General features: G+C 35.8%; 1 protein-coding gene across 1 annotated transcript; it reads right to left on the reverse strand.

Annotated features, from left to right (window-relative positions):
* Positions 1-585: 585 nt before the first annotated feature.
* On the reverse strand, positions 586-1500 carry LOC124934965. The gene has a single exon (XM_047475445.1). The coding sequence runs from the start codon at positions 1498-1500 to the stop codon at positions 586-588; it is 915 nt and encodes a 304-aa protein (XP_047331401.1).
* Between the last annotated feature and the right edge of the window lie 18609 nt (positions 1501-20109).

The raw sequence follows: 20109 nt of genomic DNA on the forward strand, positions 1-20109 counted from the left end.
TTGATTCACCTTATATTTAATATAATTGTAAATAAATTTGAGCAATAGATTAAATATGCCAATAAATTAATATTATCAAATATTTGTAAGCAATTAACTAAAAAGTTTTATCCAAACTCAATCAAACAAACTTTTGCATGTTTTATCTTGGGATTGATTGTTAAAGATCTTTATTATTATTATTGTTTTTATAAAAAAAAAAGTAAGTTATTTTGATTTTTTTTTTTAAATTGTTTATATTTAAAATTTAATAAAAATATTTTAATTGATAAAATAACTAATTGAATAGTTAAAATATAATAATATAATTGAAAAAAAGTGTTATAACACGATTATATATATCATCATCATCAATCTAATAAATGTAATGAATATTTGTCTAAAACATTATTATTGTTTAAACACAATCATTTACATAATGCATCATTACATAACAAAATTAAATCAAGAACACAGAGATTGATGAATCATGACAATAAATAGCCACACAGCAATGGGTAAAAAAGCAAAAAGAATCAAAGACAGACATAACTTATAATCAATAGGTTGAAGAAGAAGATGATGATCATGGTGTAATAATGTTATTTATCCTCTTACAGCCATTATAGAATGTGTGGAATTAAGATTGATCTTATTAGAGTTAACTGTTCCTCCTCTCTTTGATGAAGAAGATGAAGGATAAGCAGAAGCAGAGGAATTCTTATAATTGAATGCTCTAATGGGGCTTGCTAATGGCCATCCCCAGCTCCTGTTCACCGGAGCTTTTCCATTCACATCGCCGGCCTCCGTCGACGATGAAACCATCAAGAACCCACTGAATATTCCGCCGCATTTCACTCTTTCCTTGATCATGCAATCATGGCCGACAGTCGTCTTCGTCTTACCTTCTCTCTGCGATTCAACACGCCGGAGAGTACAATCTCCAAAACCAGTTGAGATCCGGTCGAAGAAATCGCCGGAAAATCTCCGGCTACCACATCCGACTGATCTGGATCTCGATACATTCTTATCGTTACAAGGCTTATTATACTCCGTTCTCTTATTATTTCTGTGCTTTGAATGGTAAAGAAATGACCAGAATCCCCTTCTGTTTTCGCTATCGGGGTCGTAATTAATGGAACGACAAGGGGTGGTCGTGGATTTACTGCGCTTGAAATCCAAACCGCCGGAGCCGGAAACAGAGGTATTATTGTTCTTGTTTTTTCTCCGTTGGGTTATCAGAAAAGGGATACGAGGGCGTCTAGAAGAGTGATCATTGTTGTGGGTAGGTGTTTGAATGGGATTATGATTATTGGATCTGAAAGAAGGGGAGGATGAGGAAGAAGAAGAAGGGAAAATGGCAATGGGGAAAGAGGAAGAGACTAATTTACCGAGCTTTTCTTGAAGGCAGAAGGAACAGATAGCACCTGGATTGATGTTCTTGTAAGGATGGTTTGTACATTGGATCTGACCATCTGCTGAATCGTCGTCAACAATAACAACAATCTTTTCTACTGCCATTATTGATAATTCAGAATCAAGAACAAAGTCTGTGTGTGTGAAAGAAAGAGAGGATATGGGAAGAAGAGAAAGAGAAGATGAAGAAGAAGCATGTTCAAGGCTGGCTGACAAGTGACAAACTTCATAATTAAATTAGGCTACCCATCTACACACAAAACAAAATACCTTAATATATTATATCTTATAACAATAATAGTTTTTTTTAGTTATAAGAAGTTACCTATCTATAAATATATAATGATGCTTAATTTTTAAAGTGTCCGGATTGGCGGGTCGAGAGCGGTGATTAATTTGGATAATTGGGTCGGATTGTGGGTCGAGAGCGGTGATTAATTTGGATACTTGGGTCGGATTGTGGGTTGACCCGTTTTTAAATTTAAAACGGTTAAAAATAAAATTAAAAATGCTAAAGGTATGTTTCGAACTTGCAACCTAACAAAACAAGTACAACTCTTAAACCAACTAGGCTACAAAGACTTTATACTTTAAATTCAACACCAAATTTGATAAACGCGGGACGTTTTAATATTAATATAAGTTCAACTTTTTAACTAACTAATCTATATATATATAATGATGCTTAATTTTTAAAGTGTCCGGATTGGCGGGTCGAGAACTGTGGTTAATTTGGATACTTGGGTCGGATTGTGGGTTGACCGGTTTTTAAATTTAAAACGGTTAAAAATAAAATTAAAAATGCTAGAGGTATGTTTCGAACTTGCAACCTAACAAAACAAGTACAACTCTTAAACCAACTAGGCTACAAATACTTTATATTTTAAATTCAACACCAAATTTGATAAACGCGGGACGTTTTAATATTAATATAAGTTCAACTTTTTAACTAACTAATCTATATATATATAATGATGCTTAATTTTTAAAGTGTCCGGATTGGGTCGAGAGCTGTGGTTAATTTGGATACTTGGGTCGGATTGTGGGTTGACCCGTTTTTAAATTTAAAACGGTTAAAAATAAAATTAAAAATGCTAGAGGTATGTTTCGAACTTACAACCTAACAAAACAAGTACAACTCTTAAACCAACTAGGCTACAAAGACTTTATATTTTAAATTCAACACCAAATTTGATAAACGCGGGACGTTTTAATATTAATATAAGTTCAACTTTTTAACTAACTAATCTATATATATAATGATGCTTAATTTTTAAAGTGTCCGGATTGGCGAGTCGAGAGCTGTGGTTAATTTGGATACTTGGGTCGGATTGTGGGTTGACCCGTTTTTAAATTTAAAACGGTTAAAAATAAAATTAAAAATGCTAGAGGTATGTTTCGAACTTGCAACCTAACAAAACAAGTACAACTCTTAAACCAACTAGGCTACAAAGACTTTATATTTTAAATTCAACACCAAATTTGATAAACGCGGGATACTTGGGTCGGATTGTGGTTTGACCCACCCATAAACTTAAAACGATTAAAAATAAAATAAAAAATTTTATCTGTAATTTTTTTTCACGATTTTTATATTAATACTCGTGCAAATGCACGGGAAAAATGCTAGTTATAATAATAATGCATATTAGTTATATGATGTTCTTTTTTTAATTTTGTTAAAACAAATTATTGTATGAAAAGAAGTTATTTGAGTTTTAAATTTATTAAATTGTTATAATGTTTTTAATTTATTTAAAATTTAAATTTATAAAAGGAAATGAAAAGCATTTTAATTTTTTAATGGATGAAATGAATGATTTGATAGATAGAAATTCGAGTAGCTCGAATTATAATCCAGTCGAGTTCGAGTATACATTTTGGTACTCGATCGAGTTCGAATATTTAAAATGAAATTCAAGTGGAGTTCGAGTAGTATGGTACTCGACTCGACTCGTTTACACCTCTAGTTAGAATGATAGTAGTGTGACAAAGAGTAATTTTTTTTTAAAAATCGGTAAAATATCAATAAAAAAAACCCACATAAAACTAAAGGTATAAATAACCCATAAAACCGAACCGAATTCATTGTGATTTATTCATTGTCAAATTGATCATAAACTTTGGTTTGTCGGTTATGCGCAGTAGTATAAACTGCTTAAATCGATCGTTTAAAAAAGACGGAGCCATAATCAAATTTTAAACTGATAAGATGAGTAGTGTATTATATAGATTTAAAATAAAAATAAAGATATCAACGTTAAAGTATAAAGACTAATTAGTAGATTATTAAGAATGTTAACAGTTATCATTAATAATATTAAATTAGTGCAAAAATAATTCTAATTATAATGAGTTGTGTTTTGGAGAATAATATATTCTTTGATTTATTGGATCTTTTCATTTATGAATTTTTCATATATATTTTCTAATATTTTAATAAACTATATTTGGTGCACTGTAATATAATTAATGCAATTGCATAATTCTAATTTATAAGGCCTCAAATTTTAAATTTTTAATATATAATATTATTAATTATATATTATATATAATAAAATATCTATTTTTTCTTATAATATTATATTTATTTTTTTATAATACATTAACTCTTTCTTTCTCAATGTTATATAATAATATATATATTTTATTTTTCTCAATATTATATATATTATATATTATATATTATATAGAATATAATACAATATATATATTTCATAATTATAAAATAATATACATATATTATAACTAACAATAATATATGTGTATATTATTTTATAATTATGAAAAATATATGTGAAAACGTCTTCATATATATGTATTGGATCTTTTCATTATATATTTATTGGATCTTTTCATTTATGAATTTTTCATATATAATTTTCATAATTATAAAATAATATACACATATATTATAACTAACAATAATATATGTATATTATAAAATATCTATTTTATCTTATAATATTATATTTATTTTTTTATAATACATTAACTCTTTCTCTCTCAATGTTATATAATATATATTATTTATTTCTCTCAATATTATATATATATATATATATATATATATTATATATTATATAATAATATTTTTTTTTCTTTCTCCGTATTTTACATAATCTAATAATATATTATTTTTTTTCCTCTTTAACCCTTTTATATAACTAACAATAATTATATTATTTATATTGTAAATACTAAATATCCATTATATATTTTTCATAAATATCCATTATATAAATAATATATGAAAAATTCAATCAAATGATCATTTAAATTACTAAGTTGAAAATCGGTTCAAAAATCGCAAAGTTAAAATATCTGTTTAAATGCTCAACCGGTTAAAATCGCTAACCGCTTCCCTAAATCATCGGTTAAATAACCGCCGCACTAATAATCGGTTACAAAAATAATCGCATTAAATGCTTCCCGCTCAATGCTTTCCCGCCCAAATTTGCCGCCCAAAGTCATTTTGGAGGGAAATTTTCCGCCCGTTCTTGATGTGACGGTTCGCGGCGGTTTGCATTCCAACCCGCGACTATAAATACCTTCCTCAGTCATTTTATCTCTTTCTTCCGCGAAATTGCTTTTTCTCTCTAGCACTCAAAACTTTTCTAAGCTCTCAAGATCTCAATCTCTCAGTCTCTCCAAGTAAAAATGGGTCGCGAATCTGTGCTTTTTACTCACATCTTCCAGGTCGACTTCGAAGAAGTTCGAGCAAACAGATCGAAAGAAGCTAAACAGGTGTTAAATCTCATCTCTGAATCTGGTCTTGAACACTTTCTGAGCAGACCGTTCATTCTGTATCAAGACGCGGTCATGAAATTTTTCTAAATCGCGGTACACAGTGAGGGAGTTATAACCGCAACAATCGGCGGAAAACCGTTTAAACTCACAAAAGATTCGGTTGCTGAAGTTCTCCGCTTACCGACAGAGGGGAGCAATTTCTCGGTTCTTATAGAGGAGGATGCATTCCATGCGGTTTGCTGCGATGTCTCGGATACCGAAGAACCGATAGTAGTATCCGGTAAGAAAACCTCCCTCAAACTAGAATATAGGCCACTTTGCGAGATTCTCACAAAGTCGGTTCAAGGAAGAGGAGGCAACTACGATAGCCTCACACGCTCAAAGATTGAGATGATAGCCGGTTTGGTCAACGACATTAAAATCAACTGGGCAAAGATAATTTTCTCTAACTTATGTGAGATGGTAGATCCATCTTCAAAACGGTCGTGGGGATACGCCGTTCCACTTGGCAAGCTAATGCGCCACTTCAACGTCGAAACCGGCACGGGCGTTCTTACTCCCCCCAACAAGATCATAAAATCCCATCACTTTTTGAAACCGGAGGACAAACCGGGCAAGACAAAGGTCTCCGCCAGCAAACAATCAAACCCCTGAAGGATACCGCAGCCTAGAAAGAAAAAGGCTCCGGCGGGTGAATAGTCCGGAAGCAAAACGGTTCCGCACACGACCGAGTCGACTAATATTCAGGCCGACACTCATAATCTGAAGAACTCAGCGTCTAGTTCTAGCCGGACTCACTCCCACAACACCGAGGAGGATCGGTTTGGCAAAGGGAAGGGGAAGATGGTCGGAGAACAATCCGCTAGAAATGATGATGTTGAAACCGGTTCGGGCAGGCAACCGGAAAGACCTGAAAACCGCGGACGAAAACGCTCGGCAACTGGGAGAGAAACTCGTCACTCAAATAATGGACCAACTTTACGATCAGGCTCACGCTGCGAGCGATTTATATTTTCAATGGGCTCTGAATCGGCAGGAAATCCTTTATGCCAACATGTTACCGGCGCATACCGCCAACCCGAGGTATGAGAAGCTGATTGAGATGGAAACGGCGGTGCTCAACCTTACAAAAGCTAAGAGCGTGGTGATCGCTCTTCGAAGGGGTAAGATGGTCGAACCGCATGCCCGGTTGTTAGAACTCACCGACCACATTCATTATCTTCGTGAAAAGCATATCCTTGGGACGGAGTAATCCCAATTCGAAGTCTTAGTGCTGGAAATGCTAATGGATAAGGAACGGGAACTGACCGATGAGTTGGCACGGTTAGAATCGGAACCCGCTCACCAAGAAGCATCACTCTTTTCCAGATCTCATCACGAAGGTGATGGCAGTGAAGATTCCAACGGCGGTCCGAATACAAATGAGGCCGAAAATATATCTACTCCACTGGCACCCACGATCAACAACATTGAAATCGAAACGGGTACTCCGCTCACTGATCGACACGGATCTCCGCAAACTGACAACGCATCGGTGCCGAGGATAAGGTCAAGGACATAATCGAGGAATTTGTCAATGACGCCATCATGCCGTGGCAAAAGAAAATAAAGGAAACCGCAACGAAATCCATCCGGTTAATTGAGTCTACCGATGAAAAGCTGGACTCCGCGGTTAAATGACTTACGACCGTTGAAGAAAACTATGGCATGACCGATCTTCTGTTCGGCTCCACGACTGAAAGAACTGCAAAGTTGGAGACCGGTCTTGCTCAAACTAACCAACAGGTCGGCTTAATAGATCTACAGCTAATAACAACATATCAAAGGCTGACAACTGTTGAAGAGGGTCTGTCTCAATCCGGTGTCCAGGCCGGGTCCATACTTGAAAGAATGGCAACGCTTGAAGAGAGGCAATGCCAAAATCGAAGCCGAGCTAAAAGCGGTCTCTGAACAGTTGGCGGAGATGATAGTGGCTAAATTAGCAGCCGACGAAGCGCTTGTAAAAGCGAACGAGATCGCGGCTCAGAAAATTCAAGAGGCCGAAGACGAGCGGGTACGACTCCAAAAGGAAAGGGAACAGGCGGATGCAGACCTGGCCCAACATGTTCAAAATATAAAAGATGTTGCACCGGCTCAAGCGGTTCAACAAAATGAGGATGCGGCTCGGCTACTCAACCAACAACTGATAATGGAAGATATCGCCGATGCACATAAGAACTCGAAGGCGGCTGCTCCATCAACCGGACCGGTCACCAGAAAGAGAAAGACCTCAAAGAGGGCAGCGGCTAAAAAGCTGTTGGACGACATTGCTGAACCGGCTACTGCTCTTCCAATCAACCCGGCTTCACAAGAGGATGAAGAACTCGAGGAAGAGGCCGTACCACCACTCAAAAGAACGCGGGGCCTCAAAGCGATTCCACTCAGATCGGTTCCTTCACCGGTCTCACCATTCACCAGGACCTCGGACGATCAAGGATACTCCTCCAGAGTTGGCACCGATCCCTGCAATCCGGGAAAGGGAATAATAGTTGAATACCTACGGGAAAAACTCATGCCTAGGAAGAGGGGATATAAGTTTTTATTTATATATTGCTTATGTTAATTTCAGTATACTTTTATATATATCAAGTATTTTTGGAAACCGGCCTACAATTTAGTTCTTACATGGTTTTGAATCTTTTAAATAAAATAATCAAAAAGAGATAATTTTATATGATAAAAATTTTCTTCAAAATTTTCCTCAAAATTTTCCAAAATTTTTCGAAAAATTCTTCTAAGTCATTTTCCAAAAACACCGACCAAATAAACTTTTAAAACAACCGGCCTACAATTTAATTCTTACATGGTTTTGAATATTTTAAATAAAATAATCAAAAAGGGAGAAATTGTTAGATAAAATTAGACCGGTTAAATAGAACTTAACAAAAATAAACTTCCTGTGCAAGAACTGTTAAGAACCAGGACCGGTCAAGCAATCCAACCGGTCAAGTAATCCAACCGGTCAGGAAAACAAGACCGGTTAGAAGACAAGGAAAAAGATATATCCAAAACCGGAAGTCATCCAGTTAACATGAAGCCATGAAAAATCTGAAGTCATCCGGTTAATCTAAACAACCGGCAGACATCCAAAACCGAAATGCACCCAACCGGAAAACCGATGAAGAAGTTACTTAGAAAAAAAGCCAAGAACATCAAACTAAGTACAATCTACAAATCGGTGCAAACAGATACTTTGAGTATCTGCGAAAGATGATACCAAAGGAACAGGCTATAACATTGTCATATCCAAACAAGTCTGAGGATACTCTGCAGGTTGCAGAAGATCCGCCTGAATAGATCTTTCCACTCTAAGATAAGTTAGAGGCGCAACCTTCCAGGTGCAGGCAACTGTCCAACCGATAGTTGCTACATTAAGTAAAAGACAAAGCTAGCCGGTTTGACCTACGCATTGGAAGCCTAAACCGCCAAGTTTGAATCACTGAACCTCTGCTCAACCAATCAGATTCAAGGAGAAGAAATGTGACCGTTGGCACATTTCACCTATAAAAGAAGGAGCTGAAGAGGAGTAAATGCAGTTACCAGTTCTAGTAGTTACAACAACCCAAGTTATAAGTTACGTTTATCTCTCTAAAAAAAGAGCTTAAGTGTGCATTTGAAGTAAGATTACAATTTCGGTGAGAATTGTACGAGTGTTTATCGAGCAGCAAATAAGTCTCGATCGGATATTGTGTTTGTGTATTCCTTAGTGAATATCCTTCTCGTGGTTTCGAGAAGAAGGGGTGACGTAGGAGTTTTATCTCCGAACATCCATAAAAACCTATCTTGTTCTTTACTTTCTGTCGGCTTTACATTCTAACCGATTCACACTAACCGAATCATACCGTCCTAACCGATTAAACATTACTTAAACCGATTTACTGAATCTCAAACTGACCCACTAAACTCTAAACCGACTTTATCCAAATTCGGATTTATTCATCCCGTGTGCGTGTTGCTTCAGTCTGAAACAAACCACTTCCGCACTTGAACTCGGTTCAAGGGTTTGTGATAGCCTGTGCAGTATTCAAACCCGAAGTTAATCTTTAACCGGATAAAACACCAACGTTGAGTGAAAGGTATAAACCGGCCAGACCCTGGTCCTCCAGCCCTGACTTAGATCCTAACACCGTCTCTTCACTGAACTCCTCCTTGCCAAGGCCGATCTGCCCGTCTTCTATCCCCTCGTGTCCTCTCTCTCTAACCGTCTCTTCAATAATCTCAGGTTTAATTATTTTTTTGGTTGTTGTATGTCTTTTTTTGGTTATGGGTTTTCATATTTTCATGATAAGTTTTAGGGTTTTGGTTGTTTCTGTTGATTTGTTTAGGTTTAAGGTTTTCGCTTGTTTCTGGTTATTGCTTATTGCTTTAGGTTTAGGTTTTTTTCCAAGTTTAATGATCATGGTTTCTCAATGGGCATATCCCATATTAGGGTTTCGCGAAGTACTTAACGAAAGGCTAAGTACTTAACGATTCGCTAAGTACTAAGCGTTTCGTTAAGTACTTATGGTTTGCGATGATTTATGTAATTGTTCTTACATTTTTGTCGTTGTTCTTTTGTAGATGGCAGAAACCACAGTTCTTGAGTTTACTGGTCGGATTTCTTGGAAAAGCGCCCTCTGCATGAAGATGATTGTTATGAAGTTTGAGGAAATGGATCTTGTGGAGAAGGTGTATAATACCCAATTCAGATATATATTCTCAACGCTAGTATTGTAGTTTTCAGGAACTATTGTACATCACATGTTACTTAGGAGGGTAAGCTCAAACTCCAAAGAGATAACTTTCAATATCAATGGGCATCAACTTGTATTTGGTTTGAAAGAGTACGCCTTGGTGACGGGCCTAAACTTCGAAAGGTTTACTGAGGTGAACGAAGAACAATGCCGAGGTTGTCCACCTCTGTCGGTAAAATATTTTAAAGGGAAGACGAGTGTAGTAATGCAAGAGTTTGAGACTGCTTTTTTGAAATGCAGAGATAAGGAATATGCATGGAAGATGGGGCTGGTATGCCTAATTTGCCAGAACCTATTTTCATTTGACCCAAGGAGGGTGATATTTTCAAAAATCCTCCACATGGTCGAAGACGAGGAAAGTTTCCTCCGATTTCCTTGGGGGAAGGTGACCTTTAGAGCCACCCTCAAGGGTTTGAACAAGAACATGAGACATCTCAGTCACAAATATTATTAGAAGAAGAACTTGAGTGATGATCTTTATGCTCATTTTTCTTATAACATTTATGGGTTTGCACTGGAATTTCAAGTGTGGACATATGAGGTCATCAAAGGCTTTGTCCCTAAATTTGCCAGAAAGAATGAGCTTAATGATCCTCTACGCCCAAAGTTGTTAGTCTATCATTCCAACAGGAAGAACACCTTAATCGAGATAAAGTCTGCCCTTGAGACCACGGACCTGACTGAGATGGAAGAGTCCTCCATGGAGAAGAGGTTATACAGTGGTGAGGACTTTGAACAAATAGACGAGTCAACTGATGAATTTTTTGAGGGATTTACAGAAGGGAAGTTAGTCAAAGAGGATTATGATGAAGAGGAAAGTGAACATGACGATGAACAGGAAGAACCTACTTCCAAACCAAACACCCGGAAGAGAAAGGCTGTAGTTAATCTCAAAGAAGTAGTAAACCTGAAGAGGAAGCTTGCTTATGAATCGAGTCTTGCCAACATTCCTAGTCCCCCATCCGCGACTAGTCCTGGATTACCTCCAACATCTTCTGTTGGATGTAAATGTGAAGAACTGAAGGAGGAGGTAAAAGCGCTGAAGGAGGAGCTCATCAAAGAGGTGAAGGAGGAGCTCAAAGAGATGAAAACAGCTTACGAAAAAACTCAAGCACATCAAAAAGCTTATATTAAAAAGTTGGTTGTTAGTATGTCCGAACAGTTATTAGCCAAATCTAACCAAAGGATGGCCATGCTGATAGCCAAATTAGATAATATGGAGGAGGAGAAGAAGAAGAAGAGCAAATTGGACAAGAAGGACAAGACTGAGGTAAGATAATAAAACTTAACGAATCGTTAAGTACTTAGCGTTTCGTTAAGTACTTAGCAATTGTTGTTCATAATTGACCACAATGTTGTTCTATTTTTGCAGGAAGGGAAGGTGGAGGAGATGAAGACGAATGAGATGGATATGAAGGATGGGAAGGTGGAGGAGAGTGTGGATACAAAGGATAAAATTGAGGTAATTTATACTTAACGAAGTCAAATGTTGTTTCGGGAAGTAAACGCTGACCACAATGTTGTTCTATTTTTGTAGGAAATGGAGTTGAAGGATGGGAAGGTGGAGGAGAGTGTGGATGTAAAGGTGGAGGAGAGTGTGGATGTTGTGAAGGTGGAGGAGAGTGTGGTAAAGGTGGAGGAGAGTGTGGATTCTGTGAAGGTGGATGGTGGGGAGAATGAGAAAAATGTGAAGGTAGATGGTGGGGAGATTGAGAATGATGTGAAGGTATATGGTGGGGAGATTGAGAAAAAGAAGGATAAGGTAAAGGTCAAGGTTGAGAAGGTTGAGAAGGATGCCAAGGATGGGAAGGATAAAGTCAATGTCAAGGTTTCGAAGGATGGGAAGGATACGGTCAACGTTGAGAAGGATGGGAAGGTTGAGAAGGATAAGGTAAAGGATGCGAAGGATGGGAAGGTTGAGAAGGATAAGGTCAAGGATGCGAAGGATGGGAACTATGATGATGATTTCCAATTATACAACACTCCACCTAAAGGAGTAGTTCCAAAAAAAAGAGTGAGGAAGCAGAAGAAAGATGAAGACTACACCAACCCTTCTTTGTCAAAACAGTCAAAGACAAATGATCCATTAACTATCAATCCCCTTCAAAAATTTGATGATGAGCTGTTGGTTCAATTAGAGAATTGGTTGAAAGATGAAGCCACCAATGATCAGAAAAAGACTGTGTATACTTTCGAAGCACCAAAGAAGTTGTTTGTTAGAGTTCTAACAAAGTGCACATGGCTTAAAGATCCTGTAAGTCTTACAATTCATAATAATTCATTAACTTATTCTAAGGTGTTTGATATATACTGCATTTCCCCCCATTTTGCAGGAAGTCGACGCATTCTGCCACTTGTTGCGAAAAGGATTGCGCAATATGCCAAGACATATAAACATTCTAAAGTATCAATAGGGGATTACTTATTAGAAGATAGGATGAGGCGAGAACACCCAGAGTTTAAAAAAGATCCTGAAAATTATCCAATAGTAGATGAATTTGATCAGTACTTCCTGGGTGTGGACCATAGACATATGCCAGAATGGCCATCAGTCGACGAAATTTACGTGCCTTTGAACATTGGGAACAAGCATTGGGTATTGTGCGTCGTTCGTCTACAAGATAATCACATTGACGTTTATGACTGCGACTCGAGTATTTATAGGAATCTCGATCCATACCTAAGACCTTTGTGTGAGATGATTCCACGATTATTTGCAATGGGAGCCACTGATGCTGAGCTACAAAGGTTTCCTAATTTCAATTTCCAGAAACTGGCATATAAAAGGTTGCCACACCCAGCCAAAAATGCAGTCGCTAAAGTAGGGGATGTCCCTAGAGCAGCAGAGAGTGGGGATTGTGGTGTATTTATGCTTATGTACATGGAATACTTGACTGCTGGTTTAGGTGTAGAGAATGTGACCTCCAATGAAATGGAGTTTTTTAGACAAAAGATAGCGGTCTGGTTATTTCATCAAATTATAGAACCTTAGATTGTATTGTAATCTTGTTATTGATTTTTGGATAGAACTTGACTGGTGCTTATGTATTGTAATCTTGTATTGCTTTTTGGATAGAACTTGAACTTGAACTTAAGTTCCATTTAATGTTAAAATATTTGTAGTTTTAATTTAGTCTGGTTGGTTGGTTGGTAGTCTGATATTTACATACCAAATAATTGAACATATAATTCAATGTACATAAATCATACCAAGTAACTTTAACTAACTTTAACGTTAACTTAACGAAACGCTAAGTACTTAACGAAACGCTAAGTACTTAACAAAACACTAAGTATTGATCAGTACACAGATAAACTAGATAAAACAAACAAAGTACAACTTATCCAAACATAATACAACTTATTCCAAACAGAGTACAACTTATCCCAAACATAATACAACTTATCCCAAACACAATACAACTTATCCCAAACATAATACAACTTATCCCAAATATAATACAGCTTATCCCAATCAATCTAAAGGCTCATACTATTAAGATGATGGCTCGTGCTGTTGAGAAGATGAGTCATGATGCTTAGATGATGATGCTTTTGCAGTAGATGGGTGTAGGCATGACTGCTTTGCATGTGGCCCTATTATGTCCTAGTCCAGCACATGAACTGCATCGTCTCGGGACCTTACGTACCTCACCTTGAGATGACCTATGCTTTGTTTGTGGGCGCTCTTTCTTAACCTTAACAGGTGGATTTAGACATACGCGTTCCTTGATCATTTCGGGAATATCCCAATCGTCTTCATCACCAGCAGGGTAACATGTCGCCGCATATGCATTCATCCAAGATTCAGTTGTGTAATACCTGTCAGAATGGAAAATAAAACGATTAAACAATTGGTTAAATAGATTGAACATGTGAGCTGAATAATACCTTGAACAAAAGTCATAACAAACCAAAGTGCGGTGACGGGCAGCAGCCATTGCATGCGTACAAGGAAGACCAGAAACTTCAAATACCCTACAAGTGCAGTTCATGTCTTTCAAATTGACTTTAAAATGAGACTCATTGTCATGCACATAAAACTCGAATCGGTTAAGCGATGATACTGTATAGAATCTGGCCTTCTCGAATCCCTCAAGTAATAACTTTTCATAAGTTGGAGATAACACTTCTTGGTGGTTGGACGCTCTTTCTCTTCTCTCATTAAACAAATGTTGTATTGTCAATCTTAAATACTCGACCATTGAGGAAATGGGGTACTTTATGGCTTCCCTGCTCTAACTATTAAAACTCTCAGCATAATTGCTTGTGAGTTGATTGTATCGCTTACCGGGGAAAAATGCTCTACTCCATCTTTGAAATCCAATTTCTTCCAAATAGGCAACAATCCTATGATCTTTAACCCTTATCTTGTAAAAAAACGATTAAACTGGGGGATAGTGTACGCACGAGAGGCCATATAAAACTCCATATGACAATTATCAGTTTTGAATTTCGTCATAATATTCATCTTTATGTGATATGTGCACGCACCGTGGTATGCTTCTGGAAAAACATCACACAAGGCATTGGCGATGCTTAGGTGTCTATCGAATACGAAGACGAGATCATCAACTAATCCAATTGCTTCTCTTAGTTTTTGCATAAAATAAGTCCAAGAGTTATTATTCTCTGAATCAACAACGCCGAATGCGACATGATATAATTGTTCATTCGCATCTAATGCAATAGCCACCAATAGTTGACCTCCCACCTTGTGCTTAAGAAAACTAGCATCAACACACAATACGGGACGGCAAAAGGCTTTGAAATCCCTAATAGAGAGGCCTAAGGACATGAACATATACTTGAAGTGGCCGAGCTCGTCTGTCTGGATGTCTGTTATGATACCCGGATTATTCTTCTCCAACATGTAAAGGTATGAGGGTAATTTTTCATATGAATCCTCTACCGTTCCTCGCACCGCCACTAAAGCCATTTCCCTTTCCCTCCAAGCCTTATTATAAGTCCAATTTATCTCATAAGTTGCCTGCATGTCTTCAATTATTTTCTTAGGCAAGTGGTTATGGTGATGGTCCATGTACTTACTCTTCACGCACTACCTAATAACCCATGCTAGTGTTTGCATTTTTTTCTCTAGCCTCGACAGAACTGAGCATGAGTGTTGTTGGTCGAATTTCCGGATCTCGAACATCTCAAATAATTTACCTTTCACGGCATGCAATTTCCACTTACATTTCTCATCCAAACATTTCACATACCAAAGATGTTTTCTTGACTTCTCCACTTTGAATTCAAAATGATTAGTCATCGCATATTTATATAGCATCAGTTTTAGTTCTTTTTTTTTTATTTTCAAACAAGGCACCGACTTCCAATACAGTTTCAGTAGTTAATGCCAACGCAAATGAGGGGTCTGTCGGTGATATGTCTGTCGTGTCTGTCGGTGATATATCTGTCGATGGTGTACCAAATGATGATCTTCTTGCACTACATGATGTACCCATTGATGATATTCTTGCATTAGTAGGTGTACCCGTTGATGCCCTTCTTGCAGTATGTGGTGTAGGTATTGATGAATGCAAGTCCTGAGTAAGTGGGATGTGAGGCAAAGAGTTATCTCCGGCTTCATTACTTTCAACAAAGACATCTGAGGGTACAACTTCGGTACAATTTTTTAGTAAATTGTGGTAGTATACTTTCTTGAGTTGGGTAGGTAAGTAGTGGTATCTTTTCTTTAGTAAATGGTGACTTCTCTACTACAGAGACACACAATGGTGATACAGTTCGACCCAAAATCAAGCGTGATAAATATATGTTCAAATTCTCATCTTCTTCAATAAAAACAGGTCTAGGATTTGTGATATTCGAAATATCATACTTCACTTGCAACACTAAATCATATGTAAATTTCTGCACGTTAAGTCTTTCATGGAGTTTATCAATTAATTCAGCATAACGAGTAATTTGGGGGTAAATCCAATGTTTTGATTGAAGAGACATCAAAATACAATATTCCATTAGCATCAACTTTCCACTCTCCATTATAGAAAACGAAAACTTCGATTGCAAGAAAAAATAGAAACGGGATAATTAATACTAATAATGTGAAATGGAAAACCTTCGCGAAATGGGAAGTACATCGCGAAACGGGAAGTACACCGCAAAACGGGAAGTACTTCGCGAAACATGAAATACTTCGCGAAATGGGAAGTATCATCGGATGAAACCCTAAACAACACAGTAATTCGAAAATGCAGAACAACAATAAACTTCAAGTACATAAACTTACCAAGTGGTACAGTGCTCGTGCTCGTCGTGGAGCTCATTGTGTGTATCGCCGCCGCCGAGTTTAGAGAGAAGGAGGAGAAGAGCGGAAGGGAAGAGAGAGAAGGGAATAAAAGAAATGAAAAAAAATGGCCGGGTTATATTATATAGTAAGGGTATTCTGGACTTTTCACACTGTTTTACTTCGCGAAACGCGAAAAGGGTAATTTCGTTAAAAAAAAAAAAATTAAGTGCTCACCAAATTAATTTTAAATATCACGGAGGCTCTTTCCGTCCAATTTCCCCATATCACTAATATGCATTATTATTATAATAGGTAACTTCTTATAACTAAAAAAACTATTATTATTATAAGATATAATATAGTAAGGTATTTTGTTTTGTGTGTAGATGGGTAGCCTAATTTAATTATGAAGTTTGTCACTTGTCAGCCAGCCTTGAACATGCTTCTTCTTCATCTTCTCTTTCTCTTCTTCCCATATCCTCTCTTTCTTTCACACACACAGACTTTGTTCTTGATTCTGAATTATCAATAATGGCAGTAGAAAAGATTGTTGTTATTGTTGACGACGATTCAGCAGATGGTCAGATCCAATGTACATTAATTAGTCTATCCAGGTGCTATCTGTTCCTTCTGCCTTCAAGAAAAGCTCGGTAAATTAGTCTCTTCCTCTTTCCCCATTGCCATTTTCCCTTCTTCTTCTTCCTCATCCTCCCCTTCTTTCAGATCCAATAATCATAATCCCATTCAAACACCTACCCACAACAATGATCACTCTTCTAGACGCCCCCGTATCCCTTTTCTAATAACCCAACGGAAAAAAAACAAGAACAATAATACCTCTGTTTCCGGCTCCGGCAATTTGGATTTCAACCGCAGTAAATCCACGACCACCCCTTGTCGTTCCATTAATTACGACCCCGATAGCGAAAACAGAAGGGGATTCTGGTCATTTCTTTTCCATTCCAAGCACAGAAATAATAAGAGAACGGAGTATAATAAGCCTTCTAACGATAAGAATGTATCGAGATCCAGATCAGTCGGATGTGGTAGCCGGAGATTTTCCGGCGATTTCTTCGACCCGATCTCAACTGGTTTTGGGGATTGTACTCTCCGGCGTGTTGAATCGCAGAGAGAAGGTAAGACGAAGACGACTGTCGGCCATGATCAAGGAAAGAGTGAAATGCGGCGGAATATTCAGTGGGTTCTTGATGGTTTCATCGTCGACGGAGGCCGGCGATGTGAATGGAAAAGCTCCGGTGAACAGGAGCTGGGGATGGCCATTAGCAAGCCCCATTAGAGCATTCAATTATAAGAATTCCTCTACTTCTGCTTATCCTTCATCTTCTTCAGTAAAGAAAGGAGAAACAGTTAACTCTGATAAGATCAATCTCAATTCCACACATTCTATAATGGCTGTAAGAGGATAAATAACATTATTACACCATGATCATCATCTTCTTCTTCTTCTTCAACCATAGTGTGCCTTTTGATTATAAGTTATGTCTGTCTTTGATTCTTTTTGCTTTTCTACCCATTGCTGTGTGGCTATTTATTGTCATGATTCATCAATCTCTGTGTTCTTGATTTAATTTTGTAATGTAATGATGCACTATGTAAATGATTGTGTTTAAACAATAATCTTGTTTTAGATAATATTCATTACATTTATTAGATTGATGATGATATATAATCTTGCTATAACAATTTTTTTCAATTATATTATTATATTTTAAGTATTCAATTAGTTATTTTATCAATTAAAATACTTTTATTAAATTTTAAATATAAACAATTTTTAAAAAAAATCTCAAAATAAATTACTTTTTTATAAAATAATAATAATAATAATAATAATCTTTAACAATCCCAAGACATATAAAACATGCAAAAGTTAGTTTGATTGAGTTTGGATTAAACTTTTTAGTTAATTGCTTACAAATATTTGATAATATTAATTTATTGGCATATTTAATCTATTGCTCAAATTTATTTACAATTATATTAAATATAAGGTGAATCAAAGAGTATTCTTGTGACATATTGTTTTAGTGCAGAAAGGTTTGTAGGTTTTGTTACACATCTCTCCCTACATTTTTGTCACCCTTTGAAGGGATGGAACTTTAATTTTCTTTCTTGTCAATTAGGCTTGTTTGGTATAGTTATAGTTCCGTTTTAAAATAATTTTATGAATTATTTGGGTCACACTATAAATGAGTGGCCCATATGTGTTTTTAATGTATAAGAAGCTAATATATTTTTAATGTAGAAAGTTAATGTAATCTCCATCCAACTTAAAGACGTTCTAAATATGAATTGAACCTTTAATCTATTAGAAGTGTGACTCATATTTCTAAAAAATTTTAAATTTGAAAATGTAATTTTTCTTTTGAAATATTTTTAAATTTCATTAATAGTGGATAGAGAAATGTCCACATTAATGATACAAAACAAGTCTTGTTCTGAATACATGACCAATTATGGTTAAGCATGATTTTTTTTTTTTTTCAAAATTTGCAAATATTCACTAGCTTATTATTTTAGGTCTTAAGTCTTAACAAATGAAAAAGTGATTTTTTTTAGGTCATACAAAAATTGGATATTTGTGATAATCTTTCAAATTTGTCAATGACCACACTTAGGCCGGTTTGATAAATAGTTTATTGGGATAAAACTGAGTTTTTATCTCAAAACAAAATAATCACATTATCAATCTAATCAATTTATTTATGTATTAAAATTGTCTCTTATTTTTTAAATATAAATTAATTATTACATAAAAATCTAGAGATAAAGGGTAATTTAGTAAAAATAAATAAAAACCAATTTTCCTACTTTTAATCAAATAAGTGTTTTTTTGAGGAAAAAAAAAACTTCTTCAAAAAAGCTATTATTTGAGTTGTATTGGTTGATCACTAAGAATCTAATTCATTTTTTGCATTTGAGATGAACCAAGGTAAAGGCATCATAAATTGCCTCCTCAAATTGACTCCACTTTTGTCTGAACGTGTTGAAATTTCCCAACAGGTTGACAAAAACCTGCAAATATTTTTTAATATATCTCGATCTACATAACATTCCAAAGCCACTATTATTTGAGAAATAATTGCCATATAGTTTGAAATGTAATATAGTAACAATAATCATAAATTTATTAATGAGTTGTTTTTTATAATTCTTATACAAAGTAGAAATGGAAAATATTTCCAAATAAGAATAATTTTAAAATGTTAAAGAATAGAATATGATAGTATTTTGATATTTTAATTAATTATTTATATAATTGAAAGAAAACAAAAATAGAAATGCAGTTAGAGATTTACACATAATTTGTTTAAGTTAGTATTTAAATAAGAAACGAATTAATTGATTAATTAATATATATATATATATATATATATTAATGATTTACCTATAATGAAAAATAATAGAATTGAATTTTAATGTGATGAAATGGCCCTACTAAACGACTTAAATACATAAATCGATCCCGCTTTATATTATTTGCAAAAATGGTCCTTTTACCCTGCGAAAAATCTGTAATGCTCCTCGCGTGCCTGATTTATCGCTCAATTACGGGAAATGTCACTCACGCGTTTATTCATATACACGTTTTAGATGAAACATGTGAGTGGCATTTTGCCATAAATGGAAAGTCGAGAAATGCCACTCACGCGTTTCATCTAAAACGCGTATATGAACTCACGCGTTTTAGATGAAAACGCGTGAGTGCAATTTCTCGTCTTTCATCGTATATACTTATTTTTTCCCTAATTTAAAAAAAACCATTCATGTATATCGATCAACTCTCTTACTTTCCACTTCGACTTCCATCTTCGTCTCTCGACTTTCCATTCCAACCTCGTTCAACATCATCGATCAACCTCGTTCAATCTCGTTCAAGATCATCGTTCGTCATTTGTCTGTCTCTTCGATCATATA

This window comes from Impatiens glandulifera, chromosome 4 (genome assembly GCF_907164915.1).
Source record: "Impatiens glandulifera chromosome 4, dImpGla2.1, whole genome shotgun sequence".
Taxonomy (NCBI): domain Eukaryota; kingdom Viridiplantae; phylum Streptophyta; class Magnoliopsida; order Ericales; family Balsaminaceae; genus Impatiens; species Impatiens glandulifera.

Coding starts and splice junctions, on each gene's coding strand:
- LOC124934965 (XM_047475445.1), bottom strand. CDS start 1,500: ATGGCAGTAGAAAAGATTGTTGTTATTGTTGACGACGATTCAGCAGAT.